At 47.5% G+C, this 19,067-nt stretch overlaps 1 protein-coding gene across 6 annotated transcripts in view; it reads right to left on the bottom strand.

Annotated features, from left to right (window-relative positions):
* slc7a11 (solute carrier family 7 member 11) overlaps positions 1-19,067 on the bottom strand; it is a 246,158-nt gene that overhangs the window by 93,801 nt on the left and 133,290 nt on the right. For 5 of the 6 annotated variants that reach the window (XM_068651937.1, XM_068651935.1, XM_068651936.1 and 2 more), the window contains exon 5: positions 17,326-17,425. The exons of the other annotated variant lie outside the window; for it this stretch is intronic. In XM_068651937.1, the coding sequence (XP_068508038.1) occupies positions 17,326-17,425 (100 nt within the window). The remainder of the gene's footprint in view (positions 1-17,325; positions 17,426-19,067) is intronic. 6 annotated transcript variants of the gene reach the window in all.

Genomic DNA, 19,067 nt, shown 5'->3' on the forward strand with positions numbered 1-19,067 from the left:
TGGAAGCTCTCAAATCGGCGCCTCACTCTGTGGGACCTTTCCCCATCCACAAGGTTATCAGCACTTCTGCCATCCACCTCCACCTTCCAAGCTCCATGAGGGTCCACCCCACGTTCCACCTGTCGCGGGTGAGGCCCGTCCACGACAGCCCGCTGACTCCCACGCCAGCGCTGCCAACTCCCGCCTTGTCAATGGGGATCCCGTGTACACGGTCCACTCCCTGCTCCAGTCCTGTCAGCCATGCCGAGGTATCCAATACCTGGTCGACTGGGAGGGCTACAATGACTCCCATCGCTGCTGGGTGCCAGCCTGCTGATTTCTTGACCCAGACCTCATCGCCGAGTTCCACTGCCTGCATCTTGACCAGCCCGCCCACTGGAGGTGGCGTCCAAGGGGTTCCGGCAGTGCCGCAGCGCCCGACCACGCATGTTGCTCTGCGCCTTCTGCCATGTCCTCTGTTCCAGATGTTCTGGTGCCTCCGGTCCCGGTATTGATTCCTGATGTGTGGATTCGAACACCTCTGCTGATTCTCTGCGGAGTATTGATCCATTCCTGTTTCCTCCCCGCCCGCCCGCCCGACCTGCGCCGGGGCCCTGTTTGGGGACGTTAGGAGCCATCCCTTGAGAGGGATCGTGCCACCTGCCACCCAGCCAGTAACTTTCCGCTACAGTCTACCTGTCACAGCCACACCCACTCATCAACTCAATCACTTGCACCTGCCTCTGCACATTCCCAGTCCCTATTTAAATCCTACACTCCCGCCTAACATTGTCAGTACATCCCCTTTTGCTGTCCCTGCCTTGCTCCTTCTGCCTTGTTTCTGTGCCTTGTCTTGCGCTAGTGCCGACCCGCTTTGTTATCTACTGACCGACTATGCCTGCTCGCCGCCAGCCCTGACCAACTGCCCGTCCCCGACCACGATCGTACGCCGCCAGCCCTGACCTATCGCCCGAACACGTCTTGGCCTCATTTCTTGGACCACGCCGCCCGTGGTCTCCACTTCCCATCTTCCCCAAGTGATCAAATAAAACTGTGTTGCACACCAGGGCGTCCTGTCCACTTTGTGTGTCAATTTATTACTTTGTTTAAATCTAAACCTAGTGTTTCAGTCTTTTGTCTTGAAATTTGCTGTCATTGTTTCTTTCACTCGCTTCAATGTTTTTTCATTGCTTGCAGCAAATCAAGTAATAAATCCATATTATTGTGATCACTTTCTCATCATTAGTCACTTTTGTGGAAACACAGTGATCAGCTGCACATATTTGTTTTTGTTCAAATACTCATGCAGCATTTTGTTCCAATTTCTGCCAAACTGTTTTAATCCTTAAAGTGACTTCCCGACCAATTTGTCTCCTGTGCTGAATTTGACTTCATAGCCATCTGGCTGTTCAATGTAAATTGATGTATTCAAGTTGCTGTCTTCACGTACCGTAAATTTCCCGCTATAAGCCGCATCGGACTATAAACTGCACCAGCAAAAATGTGTGATTTTTTTGTTTGTTTTATACTTATATAAGCCGCACCGGACTATAAGCCGCACGTGTGCACGAGTTATTTACAAAGAAAGACAGTACACAGAAAGCCTTTTTAAAGTTTTAATCACATTAACATTTCGTTGTAAACACGGAAGTAACAGCACTAGCTGGGCTAAATTTTTAATAGCATTAACATTTCATTGTAAACACGGAAGTAACAGCACTAGCTAGGCTAAAGTTTTAATAACTGTTAGGGTTTTCCAGGTTATCTTTATCATAGGATTATGTTGGAATGTAGACTATAATGATTAACCAATCTTGTCTTGCTCTCACAACGTAGTAAAGTGGTTGCTTCCTCTGCTTGAGTGACCAGCTGCAGAGGAAGCAATCAAAGTTGTTCTGTTTCCCACAACATCGTAAAACACCCCCTGCTCTGATATTACCAGAGGCCGGGGGTTCACCAAACCTGTCCACTCTCACCCCCACTCTGTTCCTCCTAATAAATATGCCCTTGCAGGAAGGAGACTTTTCAGACTTCATTCTGGAGCGAATGAACTCTCCACCTGCAGGTGTCTAAAAGAACTTGCCTGTCTCCCGTGTGGTTCTTGCAAAATAAGTTGGAGTGAGCAAATCTCTAACATTTTGGTGCCGAAACCCGGGATCCCTCATACCCGCTATCTGGCTGACGAAGGAGGACGTGCTGCATTGTCGACAAGCCAGCGTCCATTAAGAGGACCTGGAGGAGAAAGACCTGGGAAGGAAATTCTTCGCTGGGCCAGCATCTTAGGTCTGCCTTCGTCTGACAGAGGTGGATTGACGGGACCCGGCAGTGCAACGAACCAGGGGACAAGTAAGTTAAAGGCCTGAAGTTGTGTTGTGTTGTTAAACGCGTAACACGTAGAGGTGCACGGGAGCCAGCTTGGGTTCAAGTCCCAGTGGAAGAAACAGGCTAAGAAAGGCAGAGCTTCTTTTTCGTTCATCGAAGAAGTGTGTAGACTCTTCTTTGTCTGTTTTTCCGAGCTGAGGGATCTGGCTTGGGTTAGAGTCCCAGTGGAAGGAACGTGCTAAGAAACACGGAGCTTCTTTTTTGTTAATCAAAGAAGGGCGTAGATTTTTCTTCGTATGCTTTTCCAAGCCAAAGAATAGCTTGGGTGCAAGTCCCAGTGGAAGAAACGGGCTAAGAAAAACAGAGCTTCTTTTTCTTAATTGAAGGAGGGCGTAGATTTTTTCTTTTGTCCGTTTTTCCAAAGCTGTTTGGGAGGGTTTTACACCCATCACTGGATAGGCCTGAAAAAAAAGTGCTGGAGTTTGTGTAATTGAGTGTGTGACTGGTAGGATAAATTGACTAAGAAGCAGTTCTAGCGTTGATCCACGGCAATAAAACAGGCTAGTAATCTGTTGAAAGGTCAATTTAAACCTGCATTGAGGATCCTCAAAGAAAAAAAAATTGAAAAAAAAATTGTAAAAGTCAAAGTCAAAGTCAGCTTTATTTGTCAATTTCTCCACATGCCAAAAACACACAAAGAAACCGAAATTTCGTTCCCCCCTATCCCACGGTGACAAGACATGGCTCACAACAGACAAACAAGTAAACAAGTATAACAAAAGCGTGCTGAATAAATAATGAATAAATAACACAACAATAAATAAATAAATAAGAGGAGCAGAAAAAAAAAGGAGCAAGTGCGCGTACAGCAGACATTCCCGAAAATAGCGCAACAGTGCCACACGCTACGCAGAAGGGGGTAGCGAGTTCAGGGCCCTAACAGCCTGGAGAAAGAAGCTGTTGGCGAGTCTGGTGGTGCGGGAGCGCAGGCTCCTGTACCTCTTCCCAGAGGGCAGAAGGTCAAACAAAGAGTGAGCCGGGTGACTCACATCTCTGGCAATCGAGGTTGCCTTGCGGGCGAGATGGGAGGTGTAAATGTCCTTCAGGGAGGGGAGCGAAGCACCAATAATCTTACCAGCCGTATTCACTATGCGCTGCAGGGCCTTGAAGTTCTGTCCAGTGCAGTTGCCACCCCAGACAGCGATGCAATTTGTGAGGACGCTCTCAATGGTGCCACGGTAGAATGTAGACAGGACTGCCTGAGGAGCACATGCACGCCTGAGCTTCCGCAGGAAGTACAGGCGGCGCTGAGCTTTCTTTGCCAGTGACGAGGTGTTTGCGGACCAGGAGAGGTCCTCACTGATGTGCACCCCCAGGAACTTGGTGCAGTTCACCCTCTCCACCACAGCACCGTCGATGATCAGCGGCAGGTGTGTCGTGTAACCCTTCCGGAAGTCAACAATGATTTCCTTGGTCTTATTGACGTTCAGCAGGAGGTTGTTGTCCCTGCACCACGTGGTCAGAAGGTCAACTTCCGACCTGTACCGAGTCTCGTCGCCCTTCGTGATGAGACCCACCAGAGTCGTGTCGTCAGCAAACTTCACTATGCGGTTGTCGCTGTAGGTCGCAGTGCAGTCATGCGTCAGCAGGGTGAAGAGCAATGGACTGAGCACGCAGCCCTGGGGGGCCCCCGTGCTCAGCGTGATGCTGGCGGAGATTTTAAACCTTAAACTACTGAAATTAAGATGGGAAATAAGAACGGTAAATCTCTTGCTCTGCTCTTCTTTGAGATGAGACGTTCATGGCAAGTACATTTCTTAATTGTATGTAATACATGCTGAAGTGGTGGAAGTGCTACAGTGTGCTTGAAAGCTTCACAAGAAGAGAACAAATCCAAAACACAAAAGATAGAAAGTTGAAAAGTGATGAAGCCGCCATTCAATTGAGATTTGAAAAATAATTCTGGGTACATAGTGGCATCCCATTCAATGATGCAGATGAGAGTGCTTATCAGCAACATCTTAAAATTGCGCTCCTCACTGGTTTCCCCCCTGACTTAGGCAATTGGGCAAGGAAACACTTGGTGGAAGCGGACACTGCTTGGTTTACAAAAAACATGCAGTGGCCCAGAGACGCTGATAAAGGGATTGAGAAGGGCAAAAGTTCTGATGTATTTCATATAGATGATGATAATGATACAAAATGAAGATACAACGATCTTCTACCAAAGTTCCCAAAGGGGCAGAGGAAGAGTTAGATACCAACAACGTCGCAAGCCACCATTCAAATCAAAACCCCCATCAGATTCAGACAACTGTTGGAACTGTGGGAGACGAGGACACTGCACGAAAGTGTCGTTTTGCAAAACAATACCAATCAAAGGGTGGAGGAAGGAGCAGAGGAAAAGCCAAATTTTTAGCATGACAAGCTTCCTCCTCTTTGACCGCTTATGCTCATACAGAGAAAGAAAGAATAGATGCCCATATGACAGCAAAACATGTCATTGTCAGATTATTAGAATTTTTTTAGATTATTAGAAGTCCTGTCCATCCAAGAAGTATGACAATGCTGTTTGTATGCCCAAATTACAAATGACTAGAGCTCAAATTGTGTTACACTAAAGTTAAAATATGCAAATCAAGTGGTAAAGAAATGCAACTTGCTTCTAGAAGATAAATAAATAAAATTAGAATGTGCTGTCCTCGTGTGCATGGGAGGGACCAGCTCATGATCGACCACAGGAAATGGCCAGCCTGTGACGAATCATTGGTGCTGGGAACTACCTTTTGCGTGCGAGAGCTGTGCATGTGTGTGCGTATATGTTAAAATGATGAACATTGGCTAAAGTTTTAGTATAAAAAAAAATTGCTAGACTGTGGTCTATCCAATTTGCACCGCAGAACAGAAATGATTTTGAAAGATAAAAATGAGAGGAAAAAGAGAGAAATCTGTTTGCGAGCAGAAACTAATCCACACTAATGCATGTTAAATGTCGAGCCCACATGAGAAATTCGAAGGAAAAAAAAATGACAGAACATGCTTTCAGGAATTGGAAGAAGCTAAATTGTGAATTTAAGATTTTGCAATGCTACATTTAATAGGAATAATTGATTGGTTGTGTTATAAGATTATACAAAATTCTAAATGCAAGCTAAATCTGAGAGATTGAGTTCTTCAAATTTAAAAACAAAGAAAAAATTCAGATTAATTTGCCAATTGTTTGTTTTAGTTAAGTTTTTTTCTAATTGGTGGATTGTTCTACCAGGAAACCTGAGTTGAAAATGATATATGAATGTTGTGTGGTGAGCTTGGATGAATTGGGACCAATGTGATAGAAAGACTCCTTTTTGGAGACTGTGTGTGAGATGCAAATGAACATTGATGAATGATAGCCTGAATGAAAAGAAATTACAGGTTGAATGGTTGAAGTTGTTGGCGACTACTATGGAAAATCAGTAGAGCGACTTTGATGAAAGAGTGATTTTGAGCAGGTTGAATGTTAGAAAGAAACACGTACCTTTTGGATTGATAATTAACTAGAGAAAAAAAAAACTGGAGAACCAGTAACACATGCAAAAGATGTGTGAACTGAGAAATTGACAAGCGTTTTGGAAAGAAAGTCAAATTAAATGATGATGGAATCGTAAGTAGTAAAGAACGCATTCTCCCAAAAAGTTTGTCAAGGTGTGAGGCATGGGCATTGCCAAGCCTCAAAAGGAGGGAGTGAGTAGGACAGATAGTGGAAGATAGTAATAATACAACACTTTATGACAATGAATTTTCGAATACATTTGGTGTTATACTGTGGTAATTTTTTTGTTCTGGTGTAGATAGGTTAGCAACACGAGAGATTTAGAGGTTCAAAAGAAAGACAGTTAAAAGAAAACATTTTTGATTTGGACAATTGCAGGCTAACAGGAACATGAGAACGATAAGAACTACGAGGTGGGATCCAATTTCATTGGGGAGATTGAGAATTCACAGCATCATACTCTAAGTCACATTTTTGAGCAAGCATGACAATAACATGTGAGAGGTCAAGACATACAGATCAGGGCTTGCTGTGGAACGCAGACCTCGATGAGTTGATTTTCATTAATGATACTGAAGACAACATACTGTCCGATTAAATTGGAACTATAGATAAAATGTAGCTCAAAAAATAGGATGAGTTGCAGGATTTACGATATAAAAACGAGACCGCAGTTATTAGGAGAATTTGAAGTTTGGTAAACAAACGTTACCAGCAAATTGATGGAAGCAGCTACATTTGGAGATAGTCTTACAAGTTTGATGTCCCAGCCTGTCATTCTCAGTGTCAGAGTCCCTGAAACCCAATCCGAGACTTCGCCTGCAGCCGTGAACAACCACAAAATGGTGCCTGGCTCTGAAGCACCTTTGACCTTTGGCGAAGGACAAGAAAAGACTGTTGTTGTGCTTAGAGGAGGACAAGTACATCCATCCATCCATCCATTTTCTGAACTGCTTAGTCCCCACGGGGGTCGCGGGCGTGCTGGAGCCTATCCCAGCCGTCATCGGGCAGTAGGCGGGGGACACCCTGAACTGGTTGCCAGCCAATCGCAGGGCACACAGAGACAGACAACCAATCGCACTCACTGGTTGCCAGCCAATCGCAGGGCACACAGAGACAGACAACCAATCGCACTCACACTCACACCTAGGGACAATTTGGAGTCTTCAATCGGCCTACCAAGCATGTTTTTGGAATGTGGGAGGAAACCGGAGTGCCCGGAGAAAACCCACGCGGGCCCGGGGAGAACATGCAAACTCCACACAGGGAGGGCCGGAGGTGGAATCGAACCCGCACCCTCCTAACTGTGAGGCGGACGTGCTACCCAGTGTGCCACCGAGCCGCCAGGACAAGTACACTCCGGAGGAAATACAACATCCTCGGGGACGGAAAAGACAGTGAAAAGCGGAGGAACTCACAATGATGAAAATTGACTCATTTGAACAATGGACTCATTCAAGCGTGATGGATGGGGTCGCTCTGAAGCAACAACAAAAGAACACCAACTTGAGAGGGTGAAGTGCAGCAAAAAGATATGGACTTGGAGTGTCCGACAACCAAATCGCACTCCTTGCTACGGCGTTCCCAAATTTGGTGAAGCTTGGTTCAAAGTGGAAGGGAGGTTCATTGTGCACTGAGTTTGACAGAACTGAGGAGATTTGATAAATAAATAAATAAAAAATTGAAAAATACGTAGGGCTACAGAGAAAAGCATTATAATCAGTGATTGAACGGATTTGGATAAAACAAATAGGCTAAAACAGTAGGAAACAAGAGCAAGATCTTATATTTTGGCTCATCAAGCTTAAGACGTAGAGGTTGAATAATATAAATTTTAGAACAGGACATTTGGCAGTCAGGAGGAAGCTAGGTTGCTCAATGTACCTCAATACAATAGTAAGGTTTTTTGTTCCACAGTGGAGGTTGGATGGTCAGAAAGTTAGGTACGTTCAATTTTTGACATTCACACAATCATGCATAGGAGTCACAAGGCGACAGTTAACAAGACAATGACTGCAATAGGGGCCACCTACGACTCCACCGACATGAAAAAGTAGAAGTGAGAGAGCAGAGTATGGGATTATATGCTAAAACGTCTGCTATACAGTTACCAATAGGAGATTCTATCAAAAGAAGCTACATGAGAGATGGATTAGAATCCCTTTGTCTGTGTGTTCTGTGTTTGTGTGTAATCTCTGTAAAATTGTGGCAGTCTGTTGTTGTTCGTCTGAACTTTGTATGCCGTTTTGTGTATGTGTGCGTGCAGATGTGTGTGTGTGTGTGTGTGTGTTTGTGTGTGTGTGTGTGTGTGTGTGTGTGCGCGCACCCTGTGTGGGTGCGAGCGTGTGAGGAGAAAGAATGCATGGATAAGACAATCTTTTTTACACCAGGAGGCAATAAATGGGAACGCCCCTGTCATAAATAGTCTTTGGTTAAAGGGAATCATTAGGAAGTGTTCAAACTCTTCCCGCAAACATTCCTATTTGCCAGTTAAATGGGCACTACAATTGACTACGAGAGTTGCAAGCAACAGATGAAGAGCAGTCCTTGACAGATTATATGATCAGGACGCTCAAACTGTGTCAAAGACAAATTTACTGCCGCCTGATCTTTCCTCCTCACAGGTCAACAACCCCATCCATCCAGGAGACTGGGTCTACACCAAGGTCATCAAAAGAAGGAACTGGGCCAGCCACGACGGGAGGGACCATTCCAAGTCTTGCTGACTACACATGTTGCATCCAAGGTTGGAGGACCCACAAATGCATTAACGACGACTGCTCTGAAGGAGGAAACTGGATGGGAGCTTTGGACATCACCACTGTGTGCCAGGATGAGAGAGCCGTTTTCAAGGTGTAAGGGCTCTACTACCAACATGGCTGCACCATCGGACAGGACCTACTTCATCCAGAAGTTCAGAGGCACTGCCTCACCTGCATCCTATGGGTGCACGTGCCTGTTCAGAACGGATTGTGGTTTTGTGGTCACAGGAGTTGTCCAATGCTGCCTGCCAACTGGACACGAGTGTGTGCGCCAGTGTGTGTGACAGACCTCACCTACAGACTAGAACATCATCAGCTGACGAAAACACGAGCACATATACAACTTCTTAGACGTGACAGATGTGATAATGATAATGAGACGTGGATTGCGTAGATGCTGTTCTGTTGAGCATGTTTTACAGAAACTTGATGATTTGACCATCGAAAATGATTCGCAAGTGATGGATACAATAATGTGCTGTTTCAGTGTTTTTATTTTTTTATTGATAGCATTCTGGTCGCCTGTGGCAAAGGGACCGTGTAAGAATTTTCCTGCTAATGACATCTGGCCAGCAGGTTTTTCGCTTACACAATAAGTTTGATCTGGGGTGTTGAGGTAATGCCTCATCTTCACTGGAAGGTGTTGCTATCATTGTTTGTTGTTTTTATTTTTGCTGTTCTTCATTATACATATATTTCTTACTTGTCTTTGTTGTTTGGGGTGACATAATCATATGATAAAACAGGAGGGAGATGTTAGGGTTTTCCAGGTTATCTTTATCATAGGATTATGTTGGAATGTAGACTATAATGATTAACCAATCTTGTCTTGCTCTCACAACGTAGTAAAGTGGTTGCTTCCTCTGCTTGAGTGACCAGCTGCAGAGGAAGCAATCAAAGTTGTTCTGTTTCCCCACAACATCGTAAAACACCCCCTGCTCTGATATTACCAGAGGCCGGGGGTTCACCAAACCTGTCCACTCTCACCCCCACTCTGTTCCTCCTAATAAATATGCCCTTGCAGGAAGGAGACTTTTCAGACTTCATTCTGGAGCGAGTGAACTCTCCACCTGCAGGTGTCTAAAAGAACTTGCCTGTCTCCCGTGTGGTTCTTGCAAAATAAGTTGGAGTGAGCAAATCTCTAACAATAACTAACATTTTGTTGTAAATACGGAAGTAACAGCACTAACTAGGTGGTTAAAAAAACATACCAGTCAACAAAGTCATTGAGAGCCGTCTTTTTCTTCCTCCTGTTCACTGAAATCAGCAACATCTTCCTCCTCAGTGTCCGATTGGAATAGCGCCAGATGTACGTCGCAACACTCTTTCTCATTCTCTCTTTCATTGTCACTTTCATCGTCGCTCTCGTCCTGAGGCAAATTCACTTATGAGCTTGTGCTTTCCTCTCCGTCACGCAGCAGACCGGCTTTTCGAAACCCGTTGGTGATAGTGGATTTTTTCACACTGCTCCACGCTGTCAGGATCCACTGGCAGACTTGTGCGAAAGTTGCTCTTCGCATGCGTTCAGTTTTTGTAACCGATTTCTCGCCACTGGTCATCCAAACTTATTCTAAGTTTACATGCAACCGCTCTGTTCCCTTCTTTATCAACCAGCTCAATGGCTTTTAACTTGAAAGCTGCGTCATACGCACGCCTTCCAGTGTCTTCCATCATTGGGCTCTGTTTACGCTAACTTTCCTCGTGCACAACGCACCACTACTGTCTTCCTCGACGCATACAGTATATTCCACCTCTCTTACTCTTACCTTTTCTGCTCTAGCCCCCCCCCCCCCCGATGGCCGTTACAAAAAATGCATGTAAAGTCGCCGCATGATCGCGTAAGGTTTTTAATGTTTAATTACCATTTGTAAGAGAATATATACAAAGATGATTGTCAGGAAAGAGATGATTATTTAGGGATCCATAACTTTTATTAACGTAACAGCACAACAGGGGTCCACAGCCTATTTATGAGCGTATAAATGTATTAGTCATGAGAAAAATCATGGGAAAAAAAACCTTCCTAGCCTTTAGATAAAGAGGTTATGGCTTTGCTGTATGTTACTGGTATTTTACTAATTAACTTTTAACATTAGTCGATTTACAATACAATACAAATGTATATAGCACATTTCCCAATACCTGCAGTTGTCTCAAAGCTTGATAATATAAAATTGGTGAAAATCACTTTCCTCTTCACATAGCTTACGGTAGTCTTCAGGATGACAGTAGTGCTTATGACTAAAAAGATGAATCCAGATTTAAGGTATGTATTTTATTGTTACATCGAAAACAAGGTACCCGTAGATTCAGTAGATTTTCACAAATCCAACAAGACCAAGTATTCATGATATACGTATATATGCACACGCTTAAGGCTGTGAAATTGGGCTATTAGTAAGAAAAAGTAGATAAGAGTCTGTTCACAATAATAGTAGTGTGGCATTTCTATCACTATATTCAGTGAGTTTATCAATTTTGTGGAACTAGCAAGTGTGAATCAGAGGTCACCAATTTAAGGACGAAGCCAACACCTGTTGGACATGCTTTTCTCTTTGAAAGCCCCAGGAAAATACCATTCAAGACATTGTTCAGAAGAACATTGATTGATTAAAAAAGGTGATTGGAGAGGGGAAAGCTTCTACTCAGGTGCAAAAAAATGACAAGACTGTGTGTGAAATGACCCCGAAACTCTGAATTCAAGCCACAGTTCTCAGTGAAGACAGTGAAGCATGGCAACGCAACCTTTCTTATATAGGCATGGGTTTCCTACTATGGTGTTGCTTTATGCTGAAGAGAACATGTCACAAGTCTTCGTTCAACGAGTTGGGTAACTTTCCACCACACACACTGCCATCTGCCACGCCCACCACGCTAATCCTCAATCATACGCCAACCAATCAGGAACCTCCCCATAATCAGCGCTCATCACTGCTACCTGTCCCTTGTTCGCTCGTGTCTCTCTCTCTGTGTGTGTGTGTGTGTGTGTGTGTGTGTGTGTGTGTGTGTGTGTGTGTGTGTGTGCGCGCGCGCGCATGTGTGCGTGCGTACGTGTGTGCGTGCATGTGTGTGTGTGTTTAAGCAAAAGTCTCCCATCACTTAGTTTCAGTCCATCTGTGCTGCTACCTGTTCCTGCTCGCTGGGTTTCTCTCCCAAAACTGATCTGCCTGACCAGACCTTGGTTGCTCTGGACCCTGCCCGACCGGACTACAATTTTTTTGACCTTGCCCGACCCGACTGCCATTTCGCTGAGCCTTGCCTGATCCAACGACAATTGCTGTCCTGCCCCGATATCCCCCACCTAACTGCATCTCAGCACTGTGAGCGACAACCGTGTTCTGGCACCAGCAGCCAATCGACCCAGACTACTCCTCTGCCTTTGCCCTACTTGGACTCTCCTTCCTTCCCAGCCCAAACTATTCCGCTGCCGCCACCCTGCCCAGATCCCCATTCTTCCCATTTCCCTTTTCCTTTCTTTTTCTCAATAAACTTGCGTTGGTGTTGCACTTGGTTGTTCTGCCTCGTACCTGGCAGTACGACAGACCAAGACCAGCACACAAACTCTCTGCCATGGACCATCTTGAATGCGCCAAGAAGGAGGTCACCCAGAATTCTGGTGATGTTACTTCGTTGGTCCAGCTCGGCTGGCACCATTAAGAGCAGCTCCAGCAACAACACCAGCAGCTGGCCCAAGGTCTACAGGCTTTCAGGATCTTAGCCTCCCCGCCTACCTCCATCGGATCTGCGCAACTCCTGCCTGAACCTAACATTCTGCCTTCAGTGGCTACATTCTCGGCTCCTGACATTCCGGGACCCAAGGTCAGACACCCCAAACTGTTTGACGGTGATCGCCGACAGGTGCGAGAGTTCCTGACAAGCTGCAGGGTCCGATTCTCCCTGCAACCCCGGACCTTTGTGATAGAGGGTGCCAGAGTCGAGTACGTCATCACCCATCTGAACGGATGAGCTCTGGGGGGGGGGGCACCAGTTTAAATGACCTCACTGGCCATGGCAAAGTCCTAACCGCGCTCGGCGGCAACTCTGGGGACATGAACCGCAATTGGCGGCAACTCGGGGACACGAACCGCAATCGGCGGCTACTCGGGGACATGAACCGCAATTGGCAGCTACTCGGGGGGACATGACCTGCAATCGGCAGCTACTCGGGGGACATGAACTGCAATCAGCAGCTACTCGGGGGGACATGAACTGCAATTGGCGGCAACTCTGGAACACGAACCACAATCGGCGGCAACTCTAGAACATAAACCGCAATCGGCGGCAACTCTGGAACACGAACTGCAATCGGCGGCAACTCTGGAATGTGAACCGCAATCGGCGGCAACTCTGGAACACGAACCGCAATCGGCGGCAATTCTAGGGACATGAACCGCAACCGGCGGCAACTCGGGGACATGAACCGCAATCGGCGGCAACCTGGGGACATGAACCGCAATCGGCGGCATACGAAAAGTCAGAGCCGCAATCGGCGGCGTTTGGAAGTCCGGACCGCAATCAGCGGCATTCGGAAGGTGGGGCTGTGCGCAGCGGCAAGAGCCATCACGCGCCGCAGCAGTGGGAGTGGGGCCAGGGCCGATCGCGGGTCCGGCGCAACCGGATCGAAGTCTGGCGACACTGGAGTGGGGCCCGATGGTGGCCGCGAGTCCTGATGGCGGCGGTAAGAATTCCGATGGCAGCTGGGGGTCCGGCGTCGCGGGTGCGAAGTCCGATGACGGTCGCGGAGCCGATGGCGCTGGAACAAGCTCGGACGATGGACGTGGATCGGGCGTCACAGCGGGAACTGATGGACGAGGTTGGTCCAGGTGCTGGTCGCTGAAGTGGTCGGATCATTCTGTCACGGAGCGGATGGGGCAGGGCGACCAAATGCAGCTTGGACCAGGGTTTATTGAAGGGAACTCAAAAGGCAAACTGACATGACTTAACAAACAATAACTTGACTGACTGACCGGGACGTGAAACAAGAAGACAGCAGGACATGACGACACCAAGACAGTACGACAACAACAATACAATGATCCGACCGGGAGTGAGGGGCAGACTGGACTTAAATACAAAACACGAAGCAGGTGACCGCAGTTACATTGATTGAAGTGACACAGGAGGGGAGGGGCGGCGCGAACAAAAACCATGACAACCTAGAAACATAGTAACATGGCTGGGGACGAGACGTGACACCTCCTTTGCCTTGTTCGTGGAGATAAGGGTTTTCAACCTCGCCTCTGCGAGCTCTGACGCTTCCCATGAGCTCACGAACACCCATCAAGGCAATCGAACAGTGGCAGACTATTCCATAGACTTCAGAACCTTGGTGAGATACAGCTCCTGGAACATGGCAGCAGTCATGGATGTTTTTTTATCACATCATTGCGGGTTACGTCAAGGATGAGCTTGTGTCACGTGATCTGTCTAGCACCCTCGACGAAGCCATTGCCCTTGCAGCCTGCATTGACTGTCGAATTCAGGCTTGAAGAAGAGAGAATGGACGCCAGAGCCAGCCTACCAACCGTGGTCGGGTCGCCTTTTCCGTCAACCTGGCCTTCCATCCAGTTAAGTCAATCTGAGCCCATGGAGATTTGTCGTGCTTCCCTCACTCCTGGTCACTACTGAATAGCACCAGCGGCGCTTCACATCCAATGTGTGCCTGTACTTTGGGGGTGAGGGCCATAATGATGCTTCCTGCCCAGTTAAAGCCCGGGGCACCCGGTGTAGGGTAATCTGTGTGAGCTCAACATGCCTCCTTCCCCTTTCCAGTCGTAAGGTCCTGCTCCAAACCAGTCTTCTGTGAGCCAACAACACCCAAACTCTGGCCGCCCTTGTTGACTTTGGAGCAGAGGCAAACATAATGGATGTGGGTCTCGCCCGACAGTTGGGCATAGGCCACCATCTCTTGACCCCACCTGTTCCTGCATGAGCTCTGGATGGCCGTCCACTCGGCACGGTGACTCATGGCTCAGCCCCAGTAACGATGCTTCTGTCAGGCAATCATTGGGAGACTATCCAATTCCATCTGCAACCTGGTCAAGCTCTCATTCTGGGCTATCCCTGACTGTGCCAACGCAATCCTTTTCTTGACTGGGGAACTGGAATAGCAGTACATCAGTGGTGCGTGAGATGTCACCAGATTAGTTCAAAGGAGGTTGTCGTGACCACCAACCGCAAACCTGCCACCCCTGCCACCCCTGCCACTGACTTGCAGTATTTACGAACTCTCGTCAGTCCCGGTGGTCTGTGTTTAACACAGTTTAATTTCACCCTCTCTTACCACTCTGATTTGCGCAACACTAAGACTGATGCCCTCTCCCGTTTCTCCCAGGAGGAGAACCCCAAGCCCATTCTCCCAGACTGGGAGCTGTGGTTGCTGCCCTCACCTGGGACATTGAGGGGCGGGTAAAGGCCATCCAGGATCAACCAGGTCCCACCACTTGCCACACCTAAGACCTCAGATTACCAGGAACAAAGAGACAGCTTGTTCCTGGTCAGACGAATTCTGACCCTCCTCTGGTTGGAGAACTATCCCAGCTGACATCGGGCAGTAGGCAGGAGAGACCCTGAACTGGTAGTCAGCCAATCGCAGGGTACACATAGATAAACAACCATTCACAGTCACAATCACACATGCGGACGTTTTTGGAACGTGGGCGGAATCTGGAGTACCCGGAGGAAATGCACGCAGGCACGGGGAAAACATACAACTCTTACACAGGAAGGCGTATCTCTGAAATGTGAATCAGTGATCCACCATGCCGCAGTTTGAAAATAATGCTTTTAAATTTGTAGGGTCAACAACAGATACTAGATACTCCAATTGTGAACACCCCTTTTTCTACTTTTTTTTTTACTAATAGCCCAATTTCAGAGCCATATGAGAGTGCATATCACGAATGCTCGGTCCTGTTGTATTTGTAAAAATCTAGCGATTCTACTGGTACCTTGTTTCCCATATAACCCTAAAAATATACTCAAAATCTGTAATAAATCACATAGCACTACTATTATTCTGAAAACTACTGTACGTAATCACTTAAATACTGTACAATGTTTTCTCTCTCTAAGGACACCAACTTTGTTCAGTTTTATGTCTCACTTTAGGTGTAATTTGTTTTTGTTCTATTCATATGTCATTTTAGGAACATGACCTTTGGGCTTACACCGTTGTTTGGTTTGCCCATTTCTATTCCAAGGTGCTGTCACTCATCATCATCACGAGTGAAAGTTAGTGTTTCTTGCTCTGCTACTGAGTTTGGTTGCACTGTGTAATATAACGAGCTGAGCCCACCACCACATGTGCACAAGAGGTTTAGGTGAAACCAGTGACTAGTGTGGCTTTTTTTTTGGGCAAAGTTATGACATAAGTATTTGGTAAATAATGGCCTCGATCTGGAGCTCTACGCAAGATCTCATGACATTCTCCCAATTCTCTTCTGGATAATCCAAATGCTCGCTAACAAACTTCAGACGGGCCTGGACATGTATACGATTAAGCAGGGAGACATGTGTCAGGCGCAGAGCAGGGAGAGGACTCGAATGCAGAGAGTTCAATGTCCAAAAAGGCTTTTATTGTCTCCACTGACAGTCGAACAAAAAACGCCTCATTAGGAGGGAAAAAAGGGAAAACAAAGGCGCCTCGAACCGAGGGAGAAAAAGGGGAAATCAAAGCGCCTCGAACCGAGGGAAATACAAAAACAAGGTAGCGATGTAACCAAGTTAACATCGGTGATCAAAGTCGCTCAAACAAGGCTTCTACGTGGAACTCGAGGGTTTCGTGATCGCTAGTGTTCTGACAAGGCAAGACGCACTGGCACTGGATACTAGGAAAGACGCGGGTTATATGGACACAGGAGGGGAACACAGGTGAAGACAGTTGGTCATTGACGCAGGTGCACACACTTGGAATCAGGGGTTCACGTGACCGGACGCACAGGGGAAGGACACACTGACTGGAACGAGAGGGAAATCACAATAAAACAGGAAATGATCCGGACGACACATGACAGCATGACAACATGTGTGGCACTCCAGGATTTGAGTCCCTGGCGATGTAGTGTGTTACTGATGGTAGTCTTTGTTACTGTCACGGACGGAGTGGAAATGGAGCAGGACGACCAAGTGCAGCTTGGACCAGGGTTTATTGACGAACGCAAACTAACAGACTCGGCAACTGAAATGACTTAACAAAACCTAACAACGAGACTGACCAAAAAGACGTGAAACAAAAAGACAGGGTTACATTACCAATGATGGGAACAGGAACCAAAAAGACATCATGACATGAACACACAACAATGATCCGACGGAGAATGAGGGGCAGACAGGACTTATATACACGACAGGTAACAAGAGGCAGGTGGGAATAATCCAACTCATCATGGGCACACAGGAAGGGAGGGGCGAGCACACAGACAGAAACCAAGACAACTGACACTTAGTGGAACAGCTGGGGCTCAGGCGTGACAGTTACTTTGGTCCCAGCTCTCTGCAGGTCCCCCCAGTGTGGTTCTGGGATTTTTGTTCACCGTTCTTGTGATAATTCTGACCCCACGGGGTGAGATCTTGCACGGAGCCCTAGATCGAGGCCATTATTGACCAAATAATTATTTCCCACGATAATTTGATTCATTACATTTGATAATCTAAATAAATAAAACCATGTCTGGTGACGGTCATACCTACCACCCAGCATATGCATCCATCCTAGACGTTCATACCTACCACCCAGCATATGCATACATTCCAGAGTAAAAGGCCAGAGGTAAAGTTGAGAGGTCCGTGTTGCTTCGTTGAAAGGCATTCTCAAAGTTGTGCGTCTCTCCTATGTGCGCGCGTGTGCATGCACAGACACAAACACACACACGCACACACACACACACACACACGCGCGCACACACACACACACACACACACACACACACACACACACACACACACACACACACACACACACACAATGTATATATATATTATATATATATATATATTCATCCAGCTCATCCCAGGGGATCCCAAGGAGTTCCCGGACCAGCTGAGAGACATAGTCTCTCCAGCGCGTCCTGGGTCATCCCCGGGGTCTCCTACCGGTGGGACATGCCCGGAACACCTCCCCAGGGAGGCATCCAGGAGGCATCCTGATGAGATGCCCGAGCCACCTCATCTGGCTCCTCTCAACGTGGAGGAGTAGCGACTCTACTCCGAGTCTCTCCTGGATGACCGAGCTTCTCACCCTATCTCTAAGGGAGAGCCCGGACATCCTGCGGAGAAAACTAATTTCGGCCGCTTGTATCCGGGATCTTGTTCTTTCGGTCACGACCCATAGTTCGTGACCATAGGTGAGGGTAGGAGCGTAAATCGACCGGTAAATCAAGAGCTTTGCCTTTTGGCTCAGCTCTCTCTTTACCACGACCGACCGGTACAGAGTTCTCACTACTGGCGACGCTGCACCGATCCGCCTGTCGATCTCGCGCTCCATCCTGCCCTCAGTCGTGAACAAGACCCCAAGATACTTAAACTCCTCCACTTGGGGCAGGATCTCATCCCCGATCCGGAGAGGGCATTCCACCCTTTTCCGATCGAGGACCATAGACTCGGATTTGGAGGTGCTGACCCTCATCCCGACCGCTTCACACTCGGCTGTGAACCGCTCCAGTGAGAGCTGGAGATCACGGCCTGAAGAAGCCAACAGCACCACGTCGTCTGCTGAGGTCCCCAAACCGGACCCCCTCAACGCCTCGGCTGCGCCTACAAATTCTGTCCATAAAAATTATGAACAGAATCTGTGACAAAGGGCAGTCCAACCCTCACTGGGAACAAATCCGACTTACTGCCGGAAATGCGGCCCAAACTCTGGCATCGGTGATACAGGGACCGAACCGCCCTTATCAGTTGGCTCGGCACCCCGTACTCCCGAAGCACCTTCCACAGAACCTCCCGAGGGACACAGTCGAATGCCTTCTCCAAGTCCACAAAACATGTGGACTGGTTGGACCTAACTCCCATGTACCCTCAAGGATCCTACTGAGGGTGTAGAGCTGGTCCACTGTTCCACGGCCAGGACGAAAGCCACACTGCTCCTCCTGAATCCGAGGTTCGACCTCCCGACGGACCCTCCTCTCCAGCACCCCTGAATAGACCTTACCAGGGAGGCTGAGGAGTGTGATTCCTCTGTAATTGGAACACACCCTCCGGTCCCCCTTCTTAAAGAGGGGAACCACCACCCCAGTCTGCCAATCCAGAAGTACTGTCCCCGATGTCCACGCAATGTTGTAGAGGCGTGTCAGCCATGACAGCTCCACAACATCCAGAGCCCTTAAGAACTCCGGGCGGATCTTATCCACCCCCGGGGCCTTGCCACCGAGGAGTTTTTTAACTACCTCAGTGACTTCGGCCCCAGAGATTGGAGAGTCCACCTCAGAGTCTCCAGTCCCTGCTTCCTCAATGGAAGGCGTGTAGGTGGAATT

The sequence above is a fragment of the Syngnathus scovelli genome, chromosome 1, assembly GCF_024217435.2.
Source record: "Syngnathus scovelli strain Florida chromosome 1, RoL_Ssco_1.2, whole genome shotgun sequence".
Lineage (NCBI taxonomy): Eukaryota > Metazoa > Chordata > Actinopteri > Syngnathiformes > Syngnathidae > Syngnathus > Syngnathus scovelli.